At 42.9% G+C, this 21,639-nt stretch overlaps 2 protein-coding genes across 2 annotated transcripts in view; one reads left to right on the plus strand and one right to left on the minus strand.

Annotated features, from left to right (window-relative positions):
• Window positions 1-11,242, minus strand: part of LOC117585694 (acetylcholine receptor subunit alpha-like 1) — a 63,917-nt gene extending 52,675 nt beyond the window's left edge. Inside the window, exon 1 of the mRNA XM_034275308.1 lies at window positions 11,232-11,242. The gene's annotated coding sequence lies outside the window, so the exon portion shown is untranslated. The remainder of the gene's footprint in view (window positions 1-11,231) is intronic.
• LOC117585420 lies at window positions 10,034-10,623 on the plus strand. The gene is made up of 3 exons (XM_034274893.1): window positions 10,034-10,076; window positions 10,129-10,329; window positions 10,391-10,623. Exons 1-3 carry the CDS (start codon window positions 10,034-10,036, stop codon window positions 10,606-10,608), a joined length of 462 nt encoding a protein of 153 aa, XP_034130784.1. The 3' UTR covers window positions 10,609-10,623.
• Window positions 11,243-21,639: the final 10,397 nt, after the last annotated feature.

The following is a 21,639-nucleotide window of genomic DNA, read 5'->3' on the forward strand; positions in this document are numbered from 1 at the left end:
GTGCGGCTCGACCCACTTTGCCTTGTCCAGCGCCCTGCCACTTCGTGTTGCATGCGATTGGGTTTTTTTTTTTCTCTCCCCCTACTGCTGCCACTCCTTTTTAATGCATTCAGGGTGCGTAGCTGGAAACGAGGAAACATTTCCCAGGTATTTATCTGGATTTCCCTGTGTTCGTGTGTGTGTGTGCAGACACGTGGCCATATTTACAGGTGTAATTTGTCCAGCTCTTTTTCCCTTAGGCAACCAGTGGATAGAGGTGCAGATCAACCCACTATTTGTCGAAGTAGTTGTTTAATTTTTAAGCAAATTTATTTTTTAACTCATTTGTAGCACAGTGGAAAGTGTAGGATATTGCTTGTACCATTGAACATTTGATGGTTGAACAATCTTACAATTTTTAAATAGTTTTTTACTATTATTTTCTTTTTTTTACATTCATTTTTTTATAATTTATATGTTACTTTATCATGTTGTGACTCTTTACTATTTTATAAGTTTCATGAAACACAACAAAAAATGAAAAGTGGGCCAAAAAATAATAGATATAAAATAAAAAATTAAATTTAAAAATAAAAAATAAATTAAAATAAATATATAAATGAATTTAAAAATTATTAAAAGAAATGCATATATACAACCTTTCTTTTTCCATTTTTATTTTTTATTTAAAATATTTCTAAATATTATATTTATATTGAATGTGTGAGAAATTCCGTTTCAACATCAATGTACCCAATTATATGTATTGTCACATTTAGTATGCCACTTAGAGTGTCCCAAATCGCATTCATAGCTTTTTTTTTCAATGTACTTCTAGCACTACAAGCACAAATGACTAGAAAAAACCACATTTTCCCCACGACAACTAAACTGACCTTCCATTTTCGAGACCTTTCGATTCAGGTTGTGTACATTTACATACACGTATCCACACGAATGTATATTTCTGCACATGCACGTGTACGTGTGTGACAATATTTACAAGTTTAATGTGTCCTAAGCTAACTCTATTTTATTTGTGCAACACATGAATGAATCCAATGGGATTTGGGCGTAACCCTCTTGACTCAAAAGGGTTCAAGTTCTCTGCCTGTGATTATGTGCAGGAAAAGGCACTAAATCGTGCACTGAAATTAAATCAAGAACGCCAAAGTAAACAAAATATTGTTCAATATTGAACTGCGAATATTGTACAGTTTATTGGCAGAATATTAAAGAGTTTATTGGCATAGTTGCGCCGCCCAATTATGGTGTAAAGTTTTATCTAGAGGTCAATCCACAACAATTAGAGAAAAAAAGCCACAATATATTCCCCTCTTTAATGCTGGTTGGCTGTTGGCCTCAACAAGCTCCCGGCCAACGTCCACGCCATTTTGGCCCACGTCCCAAAGGTATTCGTGTTCGGCCGGAGCGAGGACAATGTCGCACTATGCTGGACTGTAAGGACAAATGGCAAACGGCAAATGCCGGACATCATGGCCAATGGATGGCCGCTCATTTGGCGCTTAAAAATTATGGCCACATGTGGGCAGTATGACCACTAAGCTGAGCTGGAGCCAACGGACGCCGTCATGGCCAACATGTTGACCGAATTTCGTTACGTTCCCCCTTTATGTCGTGACCAAAAAAAGTAAGTGTAAGTGTGTGTGTGTGTGTGTGTGTGTTGCTGGCTAACTTGTGGACAAGCTGCAAGTCCATTCAGCGGCACACACAACGCATAAACAGCGTACTTGCCACAAAACACCTTGACTTGGTGTACTTTTGATGTGTGGTAAATGGATAAATCCTAGAGCGAGTCCCTTCTGAGCCAGTCTGGCGCACATATTTCATTGTTCGCTTTAAATGTTAAACAGGCCCAGCCATTGCATTGTTCTGGCTAAAAGAATGCCGGCCAGCAGAATTCGTGCAAATGTTTTAATGCCTTGTCGTCATGGTGCTCAGCTCAGCTCAGCTCAGTGCTGGCTGGGAGGCTGATTTCCCGCTAAAAATGGCACATAAAATGTACACAAAAGTCGGTGTTCATTTTTACAACACTCGAGAGCAGTAAATAATTGCATTAAAAGCAGTTTACGGTGTACTACATTATGAAAGTAAAATTTTGTGTAAAGATGGAGATTTGTTTTGATATAAGAAAATATTAAAAGATTTGAAGGAAGAAAGGGAACATAAATGCAACATAAATACTGAATCTAGCAATTATAGAAAGGTTTCATAGGTATCTACCATAAGTAGCAGTGGCGCTCTGGACTTAATTTGTATTCAAAATATATTTAACATAATTATTATATGAAATTTCGTTCCAAAGTGTTGCCGTTCCTTGGCTACCCTGGCTACTCTCTGTCGTCTTTAATCTATAATTACTATTCAAATTATATTCAAGAGTCCATAAATATTATTTATATTTAAAAAAAGGTTGAAGCTGCAGATTCACAGATTCTAGATCCCTCGCAATTTTACAGCTTTTATTTTCTCGCATTCTGCTGCCCTGCTCCATCCACCTCCAGCCTTTTGTTTTCTTGTGGACCCTCAACCAGGTGTAAATTGTTTCTAGCCAACTGTTTAGGGCACACGCTTGGCCTGTACGAGTTTATGCTCAGCCGGGACATATCTAATCCAGCACCTGCATCGCATCTAGTTACCTTGCGTGGGCAACGGGAGCAACGTCCAACGAATTGTATGGCAATGGGCTTCACTAGCCTCCATTGTTTGTGTGAATGTATATACACATGTATGTATGTGTGTGTGTGTTTGTGTGTGTCTGTTTATGTATTATTGTTTTGGTTTTGTGTGAAGTGCGCTGCTTGAAATGCTGCACATGCCTGGGCCAACCGCATGCCTGGGCTTAGAGGACCGCCGCAAATATTTTTTGGCGCTGCTTACCCACTGAGAACGCTTTACCGTTTCTCCCTTTTGCTTACCCTTCGCTCCCTGCCCTGCCCTGCCCTGCCCTGTACTCTACGTATTTATTTTTTGCCTCTGTTCAAATTTATGGTACCGAAATTTCTGGCCCATCTGTCCCCTGCTTTCAGGAAGAATAAAATATTTTTTGCAATAGGCAACAATTTGCTCAAAAATATTTGCAGGTTTTTTGCTGCCAGGCTTGACCAGCAACAAAGAGTGAGAGAGCGAGAGAGCAAATGAGAGAGTGAGAGAGAGAGAGAGAGAGCTCGGCAATTAAGGCTGCTTAAGGGGGTAGAGCGCGGTGAAGAGGGTCGCTATGGAACGGGGGAAGTCGCACATTAAGCGCTTCATTAAATATTTAAGTTTGACCTGCTCGCGCACGTACCACGCTGCGTATGCGTTATGCTGGTCGGGCTGCAGCTCCCCCAGCCCGTTGTTGCGCGTCCACAAAAGAAGTGGGATTCTTGTTGCAGCGAAAAATAATGTTAAGTGCGGCCGCGAGCATGAAACTGACATGCTTTTCAGCATTTTCCTTGCTCTTCCCCCCACTGCGCTTCCTGCTCCTCTTTCTCTTTTCGTTTTTTCCTTTTGCTCGGGCTCGTTGAAGCACTTGCGTGACGCTCGGAGCGAGCATCTTGTTGCTTGGGCTTGGGCTGCTTCAAGAAGTCTGCAGGTTGTTTTTTGTTTTGCTTTTTTTTTTTTGGCCCGGGAACACACTGTTTCGTTTCACTTGCAACGCCCCCAGAGCTATGGTTACAGCCTCAGCACAGCATTTGGAGGCTGGCATTGAACCGCTTTTGGTGCATTGCATTCCTTTTCTCGTGGTTCCATTAATTGCTGGCAGCCTTGTTCGACTGCAAGTCAAAGCGGCTTGCCACATGCCTAGTTTTTTCGTTGCTCCTCCATTTGCATATTAAAATTCTGCCTGCGTCTGTCTGTCCGACTGCCTGTCTACCTTTCACACTGTCAGAAACCCACTAACGACGCGCTACTCGCTCTCCTCCGCCACCTGTGCTGCATGGCTCATGCTTAGATCTTCAGTTGAACACTTAACCGGCTGCTCCTCCGCCCACAGTTTTGCTCATTTGCCGCACTGACTTTTTGGGTCACATCCTCGGGGAGCAATGCGTCAAAATCAGTGTCAACGCGCAGCGTGTATCCCGTATTCCGTATCCGTATCCGCTCCTCGTCTTGAGTCGCTCTCTCTCTCTCTCGCGCTGCTCCGTGTGCGTGTTAAAAAATTAATTCTTGCCGTTATGCAAAAACCTCTTCACGTTTTTTTATTCATTCTTTGCTGCCCCGTTTTGGCTGCCAACTCGCAGCCGCTGAGATTGGCATAGTTCGCCTCTTGAAGGTTGGCAATAAATTGTCCAAATGAAAAAAAGTAGAGGGAGAGGGAGAACGAGTGTAGAGTGTAGAAACGCGCTGCAGCAATGTCGTCGTTACCTGGAGGCTTATCGCATAATGTGCCTCCCCCGTGTGCCCGATGGGTGTGGCTGACTTAAACAGCTTCATCGGCAGCCTCCAACATGCCTCCAAACTAGCTCAACAAATATCGTAAATAGTTGTTGCAAAAATAGTTTGGTAGATGAGCTGCCCAAAGCAGCTCAAATTTAATGGAAATCTGTGACATTACGCTCCATACTTAGCGGAGGCTTCAGCGCTGCTCTCATTGAGTTTCAAGTGCAGCGACTGTGACTGTGGGGGTGGCAGTGCTGAAATCCCCTTCAGAACTTGCTTTATGCCCCATCGTTGATGACTTGAATAATAATCAGAGTAGTAACAAGGACACGGCTCTGACAAAAGCACACACACCTGCTACAGCTGCCACACTCAACACACAGAGACACCACTGACTGCACTTGTGTTTGTTTTTGTACACTGACTGACGCCTATGGCACTTCAAGTGTGTTTAAAGATAAAAATGCAGTTTATCCTCTTTTCAGAGCCGAGTCTCTCTCTCTCTCTCTGTCGCTCTTTGAACTGCTTGCCTACTGCTTGCTTCTGTGTGTGTCTCTTCGTCTCTGCTTGCATCCACGCTTTTTGGGCTTTTGAGTGCTTTAGAAAGAAATTTTTGTTTTTGTTCACATTCTTGGGTCTCTCTGTGTCAGGCCACTCGTAGCTCCCCCCAGCTTCGACTTTGCCTGCTGCGCTTGAATACTTTTCAATAGTTCTTCAATAGTTTGCCCCCAACACTCTCTTCATCTTCAGGCTTCCTTCTATTCATGTTTTTTGTGTGTGTGTTTGTCCCTGTTTTGGGGACAACTCTCTCACTCGAAAAGTGCTCGAAGCAGCGCTCGTATTGGACTTTAATTATATTTCAACGTAGCAATAGAAATGGATAAGAGCAGAGGCTCTGCATGGGGCTGTAAACAAAGAGCAAACAGCACCAAATCAGCTTCCGGATCAGTGAAAATTTGTTGCTGCTTTCAGCTTCATTGACAATTCAAAGACGGCATAATAGAGTCAGCGAATTACGAGGCCGGAGTACGCGGCCCTCAATCAAACAATCAGCGTCAAATGTATGCCAGAAAATTGAATTTTGATTCGGATGTGGGCCTAGCCCATATACCTAATGAAAATCAATTCAGTCGGAAGTACACAGCAAAAAAAAAATAAACACAGCCTCAATCTCTTCCCTCTGCCAAATATATCTACATAATTTTAGGACTAAATTCTGTTTTGTACGCAGCAGGCATAAAATTATATACATCAAATATAAATAACACAAAAAGTTCTGCAGCAAGCTCTTATGAATATCAAATGGATGTTTCGTGCGTATAAATGAGAGAAGTTTTCGGGTTTTGCTTCTCGGTCGCAAATTTCAAACAATCAAAATAAATATTTAAACATAATCGGACCCACAATTAGCCAGAGACCTTAAAAATGCCCCCCGCACCCCCTTCATTGCCTATCTCTTTTGGCCAGTTTGTGGTAAAAATAAATTAGTTCCCGGTGCCCCCGCGCTGCCACGTTTCGCCACTGCTGCAATTGGCCTTCATTTGCGAATGAGCAAATAAGTGAGTTAACTGTAATTTCGGGCTAGTAATCATTAATAATTTACGGCCAATAGGCCCACCAGCCCAGTCCCACACAGCCAACTGCCAGCCCAAGAGGCAGCTGAAGCTCGAGTGGGCGACTGGAGGCTGGAGACTGGAGGCTGCGGCTGTTGCCAACCACTTGACGTTCCGTAAAGCAAATTTTAAATAGCACAAATACTTGAGCTCTTCGTTGTTCGTTCCGAGTTCTGAGTTGTTGGCTCTGCGTTGTTCCTTGCTCGTGTTGTGCCAGTTTTTTGTTTGACCGACAACAATTGACTGTGGCCCACTGGCTGGCGCTCGTTTTAAACCCGTTGAGCCACCTGCCAGAACACAGGGGCAGCCTGTTGGGTTGAGCTTGCAAATGAAAAGTAAATAATTCAACGCAAAAAAGTTTAAGGGTTCTGTATGTTCCCTGTTGATCTTTCAATTTGCGCAAAGAAATCGTCTGAAATCGTGGCAGCAATCAGCAAAAGTGGGCGGGAAAAGTGGCAATAAATCAAGCTTAAATTGGGTGGAAAAGTGAAATTGAATCAAATTAAAATTGTGCGAAAAAAGGAATTAAATGAAGCTCAAATTGAGTGAAAAGTATAATTAAATTCAACCAAAATTTGATGAAAACTATAAATATAATAAACTAATACTGGCCGAAAAGTGGAATTAAATCAAGGTAAAATGGCTAAAAAGTGAAACCAAATTGAACTAAAATTTATACAATACATACAATTTGGTAAAAAGCGACAAATAAGCTAAAATTCGACAAGAAAATAAAATAAAATCAAGCTTAAATTGGCAAAAAAAGTGAAATTAAATCAAGCTAATATCGAGAGAAAATAAATCAGTATAAAAAACGGAAATTAAATCAAGCTAAAATTGTGTGCAGCTTTTCAAGTTTTTTTGAACATAATCTGCAGTCAGTTTTGCTTCAAAATGAATGAGTAAATGCATCAACTGCAACAATCTCTACTGCCTATTTGTTGTTTATTTAGCATACTAATAGCCCGTGTGGTATTGCCTAATATAATCAGCAGACTTGCGGTGCTCCACTTTTGCTGTGACATTGTTTTCCCTGCGTGCCAGTTCATACGTTTTCACAGTATTTTTCTGCCTGTGGCATTACTCACATTCACGTTCATTTTGCAGGCGTACGTGCTAATGCCGGCATATTGATAGAAATCCTGTAAATATCCTGTCAACACCCCCACCAACGAACGAAGGAAAGAAACGAAGGAGCAGACAAGCAGCACCACAGCACCTCGGTGTGTGTCGAACGCTAATAGCGACAGCTGCACGTCGCCAGTGATAACAGGACACAGGAGACAACGTTAAAGTATCCACTTTGAGATTTACTTTTAAAGATTCCCGCACCGACAACTCCAACTTCACTTCACTTCCGGGTGGGCCATTCTGCGGCTTAAGAATATAAAATTATGACAGCTTGTGGCATTCATCTCGGAACTGTAGAGATTCTCAGGTTCGTAGGGTTCCTGCTGCCGAAATTCTCTGTGTTCTATTCTGGTCATAAACTTTTCAGTGCCTTCAATCAAGATGAATTTGTGCCAGTAAGTCCCTCCAGATAATGTTAACATTTGCGGCATAAGGTCAAAGGACATATGCATCGGCACCAGCAATAAAATGCCTTCAAAAATGCCACATTAAATGTTCAAAAAATAAAAAGTAAAGCCCGCTGATTAAAAGAAAATAATACCCCCGAATGCTGTGCTGTGCAGCTGCCGGGCCGGGGTCGCCTTAGTTTTTAATGCAGCAAATTTTGCTTTGCTTTTTAAGCTGATCCTAAGCCTTATCAGCACACTCCAGTAACCACCGAGAACACACCAACTTGGCCCCCGCCTGCTGCTGCACATTTTTGTTTGGCTCTTCCTGGAATTTCGCTTTATTATAAAATATTGAAGATGTACAGGAAGAACAACAAAAAAATAAGCACAAAAAGAGGAAAAGCAGCAACAGCAACAGCAGCCAAGAGTAAAAGGCAAAGGCAAGGACTGACAAGACTTGTCCCGAAATCCCCCCGCAAACCCCCTTCGACTTTGAGTAATGACAGCAGCTGCTCTAATCGAAAACGTGTTTAAGTAGCTACCTGAAGCATTTAATAAAGCGAAAATAAGAACTGGAAAATGTGTGGGCAAAAAGGAGCCAGGAAAGCTGTAGGCGTGGTCATAATTGCGCCATTTTGAAGTTAGTTACGCAAGACAATGGCCAGCAAAAAGAGAAAAGAGCGGATGCGGATGCGGATACGGATACGGTATACGGATGCGGCGGCTTCATTTTGTTGTTTTGTTGTCTGTCACTTTTGGCCATCAGCCGGCGTTCCTTTAAGTTCTTGGTACGTGCGGCTGCTTTGCGGTTTGCCACTGCCGTATAGTTGGAGCTGCCTCTATGTTTGTGTGTGTGATAAAGATAATAAACATTCTTATCCTTGCCAGTGTAGGAGCCTACACACACCGGGCTTAGTGTCTAACAAATGTGCGCCGTGTGACAACGCCAGCGACATGAGAACGAGCAAGGTGCCGGCTCCACTCTACGCTCTCTCTCTCTCTCTCTTGCACTCTCCCATTCTCTCTGTGTGTAAGCGGAATGAACGGTAATCCGTCGTGTTTTGAATAACAAAATGTTCCGCACGAGATTGTTGCACACTGGAATTTCGTTTGCCCCTCCTACCCCCCAGCTAACAAACCGCAAGCAATGTCAAGTGGCACAAGAGTCTGGAAACAAAAGACACAACAACAACCACAGAAATTTCGTGTGTCCTGTGTGCCACGCCCAACACTACCAACACACATGAAGAGCTACCCAGAGCCTCAAAGGATAACGGATAGCCGTCGCCCAAGTCGCGCACGCACATTTCACACAAATCCTCGTCGAGTTTTGTCAATAAAAGTGGAAGAGCCAGGCCAGTGCGTGACAATCGCCACCTGGCAGCAGGCAGTCAGGCAGGGGGGCTCAAAATATATGCATGATCAAAATATAATTTCAAATACATCAAAGAAAAATCTTCGGCTATTTTTTGTACTTTCTTGTGTCTGAAATTAGTATTTAAAATTCCATTTTCCTCCACCGTATGAGTGTGTGTGTGAAACCATTTCGACCACTGACCATTGACCATTTTTCCTTTTCATCCCGTTTATTATTCCACACTTTTTTTTTTTTAATGTTTATTTTAGTTTACTTTTGTGGTGTTTTATTTTGTATTTCTTTTACTTTTTTACAGCTCTGCTTTGTGGTTTTCAATTTCATACTCCATTCGTTTTCATCCGGCACGCTTCTGCTCTCTCTCTCTCTCTTGTTTGTTTCCCCTTTCTGTCACTGTCTGCACGTCTCCCCGGTCTGGCCCCTGCTCTACTCGCTGCCTGTATTAATGGCATTTATTATTTTCTCGTTACACGTTGACTTTTGTGCCACAATTTCTCAAAGAAGCTCGCCTCGGACCACGAACGCCTTCGCCTTGGCGGGGCAGCAATAAACGATAACAACAGACAAGGATAAAGTGCAAACGGTGTCATCCGAGGTGCTACACACAGATGGACTGGGTAGCACTCTCCACTTCAGTGTCTCCTGTAACCGGTTGGCAGTTTTTCTTAATTTCTAGAGCAGCTGCTGTGGCGACATCAGCAGCAGCAGCAGCAGCAGCAGCAGCAGCAGCAGCGATAACATCCAGACAGTCGGCAAATGGGAATGCGAGTTTTGTTTGGCTTTTAAATTTAAATTTATAACACCCGAGCAGTGGCTGGAGGCAGGCTGAGGCAGGAGCTTGGGAAATGGGTCGCGCTTAGTTAATTGGACTGGCTGATGAATTGTTGAGCCGTTGGCAAATTAACCCTCATCAGTTTTTGGAGGATGGCGCTAACTCTCACCGCCAGCACAGCTTTCCGATGCCCGCTTTCCGCTTTCCGCTGACAGTTCTCAGCCTCTCACCTTTCACACCATTCTCCAGCACACATGAACACGCACGTAAAAGGTCGCTGAGCACATAAATAACCTTTACGCAAAATACTCAAAAAATAAATGCAAAATTTCACAGCCTGTGAGTTTCCTTTCAATATCAAGAAGTGTGTTCAGCCATAATGATTATCAAAATGGCATTTGTGGCACTGTTGAGCATTTTGTGCACATTTTTTGGTAAGTTTCAACTGCAATTAAAACCTTAATAAATATTATTTGCAACTTCCAGCTGTAGTCGCTGCCAAAGTGGAAATCTCCAAGTGCGGCGGCTGTCACCAAGTTAAGAGCGAATGTCCGAAAGTTTCCGGGAGCGGCATCTTCTGTGCCAGTCTATCAGATCGTAACAATATCCAAGCCTACTCACATCCAAATGAAACCGCCAATAATGGCACACTGGCGGCATGCGTGCCCAGTTATTATGAGGTCACAGGTAAGCCTTAGGGTTACAGTTCGAACTGTGTATTGGTAGCTTGATTTTTGTTCACTTGCAGCTGACATAACGGACTGGTGTTGCTTTTGGAATCCAACAATTGGCTGTCAACAGCTGGCGGGCAGCTACTATCAACAGCATTCCGACTGGGATGAAACCTGTGAGCTCTGCCTGCACTCCTGTGAATGCGATGCACAAAGCACAGCAGCCAGGAGCCCCCTTACCAGTGTACTCTTCCTGCTCTGCCTCACTATGTTAGGCATTCATTGGGCGCTATAAATGTGCATTTTATTTAAGAAAATATTATACACTTTTGTGCTTCCCCCAGTGGCTTGGGTATTGCCTGTGGAAATCTTACTTTACATATCACAGGAAATTCAATAAAGCTGCCTGCCTGCATGAGGGGCAAAACCAAAACAAACTGGCCATTGGCCCAAGCCAAGGCACATACAAATCAAGTCAACAATGGCCAACACAGGACACGGCACACAGACTACAGGCGAGAGGCGGCTGTGATATTGTTTGGAGAGTGTTTTGGTTGGGGGGGATTTCCTTTATGTACAAAAAGGAATTGCTGCATCGCTGCTGGGTCAGTGCTTCTTGCCTTATTGAAATTGCCGCCTCGATGTGATCCCAAAATAGTGATCAACTTTTGGACAGTGTCTTGCCGCTGCCCCTCTGCTTTCCTCTGCCAAAAAAATGGAGCACGGCTATGTCCTACTGTTTGTTGGCCCCGCTCCAGTCCTTCTGCCCGTCTTTTGTCTGCAAGCTCATTGGCCCATTTCCCACTGCCCACTTGCCCACTTTAATGTTTGCCGAGCACTGGCACTGCCTGCAAACAGCCAAAATGCAAATGAGTGGCGCTGGGTTTGCTCTGGTTCTGGTCTCTGGACTCTCTTGTCGCTGCTCTCTGGCTGCTGTCCAACGTAGAGCAGGGAACAAAGCAAAAATATAAACTTTAAACGAAGCCGAGCACAGACCCAGCAAAAGCTTCGTTCGTTATATATTTTATTTACTAAGTGCAAATGTTGCTTGCAGTCATTGAAATTGAAACAAATACGAGTATATACACACACGCACATGCTCGTAAAACCACAAGAAAAAACAGCAAAAAAAAAAAAAAAAAAAAAAAAAAAAAAAAAAAAAAAAAAAAACGGAACGCCTAAGTCATTTGTAGCCCTTTTGTGAGTGGGGCAACAAACACGCTAACTTGCCAGCCTCATCATGCCACCATTAATGTGCATGTGTGTGTGTGTGTGTGTGTGGGTGTGTGTTTGTGTGTAAAAGTTATAGTAAAAGCAAGACGCACGTATTTTAATATGTGCCTCCAAAGCAGAAGAAACATCGCACGTACGTGACTTCATTTGCTTTGCGCTCGCTCTCTCTGTCCCATGGCCTGCGGTGAGTTCTGTGCTGTCCCGTGCCCCAACAAGCAGTGCAAGCAGTTGCCAGAGTTGCCACTAGTAACTGGTAGACAGGGTTGCCAACAGTAGCTGAACAACAGGGTTGCCAAGCAACAACCAATCGATCTTGGAATGAATTGTTTCAGCGCATTTTGTCACATGTCAATGGATTTCGATGTTTAATAGTTTAAAATTGTATTATTAAATATTTAAAGAGTGTTTTATCGAACAGAAGGGTTGATCATTGATTAAAGTATTTTATTTTATAGTTTAAAAAAATAAGTTCGATCCTTTCGGTCATCCTTTGAATGATCAAATGTCGTTTTTGTCAGTCTCTAAATGGGAATTTGTTGACTTTCTTAGGCCCCATCCATAGTTTGTCTTCAAAAAAATAGATTTAGTTATAGTTCCCTTAGCCCTTTGTGTTATAATCTGATTTGTTTTGCTACAGTTTTTTCCCTAGGCTGAGTGGCGACGACAAATCAATGGATGTCTGAGCCTGAACCTGTGCCTGTGCCTGTGCGCTCGTGCGTGCGACACATGTTTTAATTAATAAATGCCATTGTCAAATCACCTGACATTAAGATGGGATGCTGCGCAGACTTGAAATATATGCGCCACATAAGTTATTTTGTTTCGTTTCGTTTCGCTTCGCTTTGGGGCTGTGGAATGGTAATGTTACCGGACCATACAAAATTAGCGTCATTATTTGCCCGAAGCAGTTGTTGTGCGACTTCATCGCAGCCTGCCCCTCTGCCGCCCTCTTTATCTGGCTCCATTGACAGCTATCTCTTTCTTTATATATTTGTCTAATAACAACAACAATCATGCCTAATGCTGATGATGATGGGCACGCACTGAAAGCAAATCAAACGTAGAGAAAAATGCTGAACGCCAAATTGGTCGAATAGAGCTGAAGGAGCTCGCTGCCTGCCAGTACGTGTAGATGGTGTCTACCCCCCGATCCAACCCCCCTTGGATTATGTGTGTGTGTGTGTGTGTGTGTATCGCACGTATCAAATAAACGGCCTCTGCCCTGGCGGCTAAGCAGCTGAAAAGTAGGCAACACTGCGACGACTCTCCGACAACTGCATAGCCATCTTTTATGGTCCGATTTCAGCACCGATCCCTGGCCGTAAGTATCTTTTTATTTGCACAGCATTTACATGATGTGGCTGGCGGATTTTATTTATTTATTTTGGTGGTTTTTCCTTTTTTTTTTCTTCTGTGGGGCGTTCGGTTTGTTGCGGCATTCAAAGTCGTCTGAACTGAACTGAACTGGGGAGCCGCTGAGCTCATTAGGGTCATATAAATCAAGCGATGTATTTATTTTTATTTATGAACCGCAGCTGTGACGCCTCACACACACAAACACACACAGGGGTAGAGCAGGGGCAGGGGTAGAGGCAGAGTTGTTGGCCAATTTAGTGGCCGCAAACAAATTTGACAGAAAGGCGGGCAACTCCGACCGAATCTATTCGGTTTGGCAACTATTTGAGTGTAATATTTCTACTTTAAGTATTATCCGATGGATAGAGTATGGCTGCTTCGGCTTTGCCGCAGCTGCCAAACACACAATCGCTCTTGTTTCTTATACACATTATTATTACTGGCCGAACCGCATAATGAGTGTCCTTAGCTTGCGGCCATAAAATACAAACCCCAAACGACGACTTGAACTCTCTTCCTCTCGCTCTCAAAATATTCATATGAATATATGTGGCCACACAATCGATTATTTAAAATAATAAGCGTGCAAAAAATGAATAAAATGGAACAATCAGGAGTAGAGAATATTTGGGAGCTGCCAAACAGTTGATTGAATATTGGCGCGTTGTAATCATTCACATGTAAGGCATTCCAGTTGAGGTAAAAACAAATAACTCAAAAAATATTTAAATGATGTGGCACATGTGTATGGGAGAGGCGAGGCATAGGGCCACGTGTTTTAAACATAATTTTATGGATTTATTTCCTACAATTTGCATTTGCGTCTCATTAATTTTACGTGCACCCCAATCCCGGGCAGAAAGCAGCTTGCCACCAAAGGCGGTTTTATGATCAGAAACGAATAGGGGCAGGGTGTAGGGCATACACTGAGCGAAGGCGAGAAGGGAACTGAAGCTGGTGCACAAACGTGAAGAATAAACCCAAATAAGCAACAATAAATTCACGAATCAAGCGGCTGCAGGTTTATGCATTTTGTAAGAATTTATTTATGTTATTGTTTATATTTATTTATGACAGATTTAAATATTTTAAATTCTTTTAATTTAAATTTTACTCCGATTTTACTGAATTTATTTTATTTAAAATTAATTTTCCGCTTTGCTCAAGCTTTAATTCATTTATTATGGTTTTTTTAATCGTTTTTCTCCGTAACTCTATTAAAAATATATTTAATATGTAGCCTCTCTGCTCTCTTGCTTAATGGCATTTAACTTTATTAAATATTCGTACGAGTCATTTGTTGCGAATGAAGGTCAAAAGCCATTGAAAAGTGGCACGCAATTTCTGTGGCAAAAAAAAAACAGATAAAAACTGAGCTTTGTCTCTCTATTGGAACCCCTTCTGAGCATTTGACTGACTGACCTCCTGGCCACCTGCAAGACAAAAAGTTTGATTTATGCGTTGGCCGAGAGACGAGCGGCAGTAACTGCCATGTGTCATGTTTTGGGCATGTCTCTCGGTGTGTCGCTTTTTTCTGTTGCCTGGATTACAGTCACACACAAAAGCGTACGCACAGCGGCAGCCGAAAAGCTGCAGCAACTGTAAATGTCGGACCACGCATGAGACAGTTAACCAACCTCAAAGGGGCAGATCTCTCTCTCTCTCTCTCTCCCTGCCCACCCGCTGACAGTTGTTCAAAGTTATGCTGCGGAGAGCTCTCCCTCTCTCTCTCTCTCTCTCTCTCTGGCGAGATGACATTCACCAGATATAAAGCTTACAGATACGCAAGCACACACTGAATATGGCGACATTCTGGTGGTTTTTTTTTTTTGGCAAAAAGTTTTGCAGCCCCGCTTCACGTTATGGTTTATTTTTTTCCATTTTTTTGGGGGAGCGACAGCAAAAAGGGACACAAGTAATTGAATTTCAATCGCAAAACTCACGCACACACATGCCAGATTTGTGTGTGCGTGTGTGTGTGTGTGTGTGTGGAGTACACACAAAGTGTAACGACAAACAACTCGTAATGCGGAATTTTCATATTAAATCCGCTTTTCAGTAAACCCCTCAAAAATACTAACACTCGGCCGAGTGTACGAGTGTGTGTGTGTGTGCTGTGTGTGTGTGTACTTTGCGCATCTTTTCGAGTGAGTTGAAAATAATGACAATTTAATTCAGGGTCACTAATTTTTCTGCCACATCGCACAAGAAGACCGCATCAGCAGCAGCAACCCCTCCAAGTCAAAGGGCAGGCAACATTGCTCATACGATCCGTTGGCATGAATTTCAGTTTGCTGTGCCATGTTCCTGGTATTCCTCGCTGACTTCTTAAGCTGTTTAATCTAATGTAGCGCAACGCTGACACTCCGGGCCAGCGCACTGAAAGCCCAACAGCAGTCAGGCATCCAGGCAGGCACTTTTAAGCACTTTGAAACTCATTTCCTACACTCAACCACAGGGACATGCATACTTTCGCACACACACATGAGGGTGTGCTGTCGTCAATAGCAACTTGAGTTATTTGGGCCTAAGCCTTTTGCTTGTTGGCCGCTGCTGCTTCCGGTTAGACCTAAGACCTGGCCTGGCCACTCTTAACTTGCACTTTAAATAGCAAAAAATAGACAAACGAGCGATGGTCCTTGGATACTCTGCCTCGCCTTAGGGCAGTCACTGAAGCGCAGCGCTGGCTGTCTAACAAACAGCTAAATCCAGCCCGAGCATCGATCTGCCCCGCCCTCTAATTGATGGCCACATTTACACTTGGCCTTCAGCTCATACATTTTTCCCTTGGTTCTGTTTTTTTTTTTTTTTTTTGTAGTGGCTCTCTCCCTGTGTGTTTAGTCTGTCCCTTTTGGGTGTGGTGTGTGGGGGTTTCCGTTCATTTCACTTTTTACTCTTCACATAGCCAATTGCTAATTTGCAATGCGTCCTGGGCCTCTGGCTTTGCTTTAAGTAACAGCAACTCAACTCAAGTGAACATTTTCGGACTCTGCGGCGTTCTGTTTGACATATATTTTCACTGTGTATTATAAATACATTTATACGCTACTCATTCCGATTCCGGTTTCGGTTTCGGTTTCCCTTGTCAGCGGCAACGGAAACGTAATCTGCTTGTCATCAACCCCGTGGCCACCAGCAGCACCAGCAGCAGCAGCAGCAGGCTACAGTTACTTATTCTTATGCTTCTTCATCCACTCCTTCGTCCCGTCTGTTGTTGTGTCTCTTCATCTTGGGCATTTCCGCGGCGCGGCGCGGCTCTCGGTATTGCCTTTCAGCTGTGGCTTGCGTTTGATTTCCTGTTTGTCTCTGAATCGTTTCCTTAGCCGCTTTCATGACGAGGTATTCACAATATGCCAATGCAAAACGGGAGGGAATGCTGCAAGAGGCAAGTGGCCAGAAGTGGATACTTTCCATGAGAAAAGGGACACAGGCTAAGTGTGGCAAGTGAGGGCAACAGGGACAATATTTGAGCATTTTTGAATCATTGCTTAAGTAATTGTTTAAACAAATTTGAGCATGGCCCAAAAACTATTGCTAAAATGCATTACAATCAAGGGCAACAAAAAACCAAATCCAAAGTGTTTTTTGTGCTTCGCTTTCTATGCGAACTGCATAATCATTAAATTTTAATTGGTTTTCATTTGTTTATTTTTATTTGGCTCTTTGTTTCGCGGTCATGTCCAGCTCGAACCCCAACAGCCCGGAAAATGCCTCTAGAAACTGTAGAGAGAAAATGCAAATTCATTATCGGGCTTCTGGAGTGCGGTTTGCTGGTTTCGTGGCTTTGGCGTCTCCCTTCTTTCCCTTTTAAATTTCATGGTTGATTAACTCATAAATAGCAATGTGTTGGCATATCCTGTGCAGGTCCTTTTTTTGTTTTGGGTGTGCCTGGCTATATGGGAATTCGTGCATGAACTGCTTCAAGCAAATTAAAATTTATTTAGTGGAAATAAGTTTTTGAGTGTGTGCACTCAATGCAGCAAATTAGTTAGTTATTGCCTAACACAGAGATGCCTGCAACAAGGAAGTTATTTAATTAAATATTCAATTTGACGTTACAAAAGCTACATGAGAGGTTTGAACCATGCAAAGAGCAGAGCATGGAAACAGAAGAATATTGATTTACGCTCTTAAAAGAGCAAATAAAAATGACTATAAATAAAATCATGTGAAAAATAATTTGGAGACTTGGCCAGGCTGCAACAAATGCTCTAAAGATCTACTAATTTTCAGCCATTTTGAGCTGATCTTAATGTTTCTTGGTTGATTTATGTTTGCATAAAATAAAGAAAAGGAAAAAAATGCATAGGTAATGGTGATAAATGAATAAAAAATATTTTTCGTTAGCTCTTCTAAATTTCTTCCTTCGTTTCGGGCTGCTTAGAATTCATTTAAAATATATAACATTTGTAACACATATTTTGCTGCAGCTCTTAAGGGTTTTTTTCGTGTCCTTATGCTGCTGGGAGTTTTATGCAAACCAAATATCAGCTTATACAAAAAATATATAACATATACGACTGTTTTGCTTTAGTTCTCTCGACTTTCCGCCTTGCTCCCGTGCTGCTAAAAATATTATAAAAATTAAATAACAAATATTAAGTCTCTTCCTGACCATTTTTCTTGCTCTTTCATATTTCTATTAAATCTTTAAAGCACCTACCATCCGCTCTAGCAATTTCTTTGCGCGCAAAAATGCATTTCTTCACGTTTTGTTTAGCTGGAAAATATACGCTCCCATCCAAGCAACCTGAATAGCTACTTAAATACACCCACACACACACACACACACACACACTCTGTGCACACCCGACTGTACATATATTTATGCTTTCTGTTCAGCTACTTGAGCTGCAACTGTGGCAGCACTCTGGCAATTAAATGGGAACCAGCCAACCTCCAAGTGTTTGGCATTCATTTCTGCATCTTTAAGAGGCTGCAAACCAGGTCTGAGACTGGGTCGTGTCTCGTTTTGGGGCTATTGAAGGTGCTGTGGGAATTGCTGTACCACGACTGAAATTATTTCCTGACACACAGACATATTTTTATCTACTCTTTTTGCCACTCGTTTTGCCTGACCAACAAAGGAAGCTGCAAGCAGCAATGCCTGCCCCGCAGCACCGAACTAGTGCTACACGAAATGCACGATGCACTCGGCAGCAGTTTGAAAACAATTTTACACGGGATTATGAGGCTGTCGCTACTCCTCCTCCTGCTCGAAGCAGTACGGGTTGGGTCAGCTAATAAAGCGCCACTCGTTGCAGTCTGCCAGGCAGCCATTGAGGATGGTTTGGGGGGGGGGTGGCTGCTGTGTACTTTTGCTTACTTGTTGCATAATATTTTCCATTTTATTAGCTGCACGCCCAGGGGCAAGTAACACGGAAAAGCATGCTACGGGTAGTCCATTTCCTTTCGCTCTCTTTCGTGTTCCCTTTTGGATTCTACTTAAATCTCCCCACTTCTGTTTCAGGCTGATTGCTTTAGGTTGGGGCTCTGTCCGACTGAGGTAATGAAATGTTTTTTAGGCTAATGCAATTTAATGTTTCACCATGAAGCAGCCTCAGCCAGAAAGGACACGCTACCCTGCCTCTCTGCCCCATTTGTGTTGCACAAAATGCAAGCCCAAGACATGTTTGCCAGCTGGCAGGCAATCCTTACCTTAATCAGCAGACCGACCGACCGACCGACCGAACGTGCACGTGAGTGCCTTCTAGCGCGGCGAATTGTTGAAGCATTACTTACGAAAAGAAATTGAAATTGCCAGCAGCACAAGCCCCACCACAGGGGAGAGATAGAACCACCCAAAAATATACTAAAATATTTGCACACAAATTAATTTCGTTCTGCCTTTGCCTTGGCCACTACCTCGAATCGCTTTCCACTTGATATTTGATTTTCATTTTAGATACGTGCACGGAAGTCCTTCAACACACACACCCACACACGCACACACACTCTCAGCTAGTGTTGCAGCTCAAACAATGGAAAGATTTCCCAGTGCACATTACTCATACGTATCGTTGGCCGCACACTTTTCAATTATCAATGGCACAAACGCTCGTCCCAATATTGATATTGGCCACAAAACTTGATAATCGAATTGCTGCAGCATGAATTGGTGGCAGCATGAAGAGAACTTTCCATTATTTTCTGACAGCTAAAAAATGCATAAATTTTGAGGCTTAAACGTTGAGCTCAGCCCTCGACCGTATGCAAATGATTTCGTTACAATTATTCGCTGCGAACAATTCGTGGCAGCCGCCTGCGTAAGTGCACCTATTAGAATCAAACTAATTAGGAGCGAAACTCCAGCTGAAATCGTTCTCATTAGTGAGCGCCAGCAGTGGCCCCCTTGCCCCAACTGGCAACAGCCGTGGCAGATCACAGTGAAAAAATTTGTTTGATAACAAACATTTTGCAGCTCAAGGAAGAATTTTCGAAAAACAATTGCCAAAACTAAGCGCAAACCACAGACAAAAACAAACACTTGGGTGCAGTTATCGAGGGCTGGGGCTGGTTCTGGGGCAAAACAAAACAGACAGACACAACTCCATGGAAGTTAAGCCAACAAGTTATAAAATACTCGAACAAACCAAAGCCCACAGATGCAAAGCAATGCGGAATGCACACACAGATACGCAGATACAGATACAAATACAGAGGCGCACACCGAGGGCAAACAATAAACAGCAAGTGCAGAAAGTATGAAAACGGAAATTCTGCATTTGACATAAACGCCAAAAGCACGCACTCCGAATGACACCCAGGCAAAAAGCAAAAACAAATATCAAACCGAGCCAAATGAGCGCAAGCGAGTCGCAAATTAGATGCTCTTGTGGTAGATAGTTTTAGTTAAGAATTGCAAATTAAAACAGCGCTTGGGTACAAAGCTAATTCAATGTCGATGCACAAGTTACCCAAAAATATAAGGAAAGCTGAACGCGTATGTTCATGAATATTTGTTCAAAATATTGCTTAAAAACTCATAAAAAACATTTAACAAATTAAAGTTTGTGAGACTGCAAACACATATTTTATTTTGCCTAACAAAAGTAGTTCGAATTTCATTCCGCAAAACCTAAAATCAATCAGGAATTAAGTTCGGAATTTTAACCCTTTTCCACACACTAATTCTAGACTTCTAATTATTAGAATTTTAATCAGGTATTAGATGCAAGAAGAGTCTGTTGATTGGAGTCAATAGGCAGGCAATTGGGAAATAGTGCAATGACTGCTTAAAGAGGCTCACAGATATCAGTCCCTCTATCAAAAATGATTTGTTTGAGTTTGAATCATGATGAAAAATGATTTGTTTGAGTTTGCTGTCCAAGCAATTATATTATTGTCAGAGCCTAACTTTATGTTCCTTAAAAATGATAAGCCTTAATGTTTCCCAGTTCTTTGCTTAAATATTAAATACCAAACCCAACTCCGACTCTGCTTTGAGCTACATTTGATGGGCAACTCAAAATGAGTTACAAACGCGATCACTTAGGTAATGAATCCCCACAAAAGGCATAACAACAAAGCAATGGCAGGCAGTGCAGGCCAGCAGATGCCAAGCACTTGGCAGTTGGAGCGACGACGGAGTAGCAAGGAGCTAAAGAAGGAACTGCAGCTGCAGCACGAGGAAGTGCGGGTTCGTGTTACTAAACATTTCCAAAGCATTTCGCACTGATTTTCATTCGGTTACTTCTCCAGGCTGGCCCCGAAACGGGGGAGAGACTTCTCAAAACTGTTGGATATCTCGAGTTGCTGTTGCTGCTTTGCTGCTTTGCTGCTTTTCTGTTGGTTTCGTTTTGCATTTTACGTTTTTCGGGGGATTTCTCGCATTTCTGCCATCATGTGCCTGATGCTGCTGCCCTTCTCTGTGCCTTCTCCCTTGTGCATTCTGCAATCTCGCATTCTGATGCTGCTGCATGGGCATTGCCATTGCATTGTTCTCACGACTCAAGTGTTAGGCAGCCTGTGGCTTAAAATATAAAAATTGATGCCAAGTGCAGGCCTTGCTGAAGCTCTCCCTCCGCTCGCTTTACACATTTCCATTTTCCGTTTGTTGGATTTCGCTTCAGTATTTTTTCTACCCCCACTTTTGCTCGTCGACTAATGGGTGTCAACGCTTGAATGCAATTTGGAGCATATTTTGTGTGTGGAACTTTTTTGTGTGTGTGTTTCTCTTGTGCTTCTGTTGCAAGGATAAAAGCTTTGGGCAAACGCTGCTGCAACTGCTGCTGCTGCTGCTGCTGGTTATCATATGTCAATCAATACGGTACGCTGATGACTAATGGCTGAATGCCAGCAAAGACGAAATCAATGTCAGGCCAATTTACAGACTATTTCATAAGCAGAATTGACGACGTCAAGACGCGCCAGCACATAAATCAACGGCAAAGGACAGGAGAGCGAGTGGAGCACCTGCCAAACAAATGGCATTCAATCAAATCTGTGCCTACCGCAACAACTCAATCCCAAGCCCAATCGCAGCCTCAGCTCCATGCCCATCGTGGCTGTCAGCCCTCGAAATGTCAGGACAAAATAACAATAAAAGTGAGTGGCCGCAATAATGTCGCAGGCAGCTCCTCCGCGGTCCTTTTGCCAGTGCCCCTCCAATATTGATGAGCCCGACAATGAATTTGCAAAGGGATCTCTTTGCACCCCGCACCCCGCACCCCGCGCATATATTGACGCGCAATTAAAACTTTCGAAATCTTTGAGGGATTTCTTGCATTTACTTGGA

This window comes from Drosophila guanche, unplaced genomic scaffold, assembly GCF_900245975.1.
Source record: "Drosophila guanche unplaced genomic scaffold, DGUA_6, whole genome shotgun sequence".
In the NCBI taxonomy this organism is placed as follows: domain Eukaryota; kingdom Metazoa; phylum Arthropoda; class Insecta; order Diptera; family Drosophilidae; genus Drosophila; species Drosophila guanche.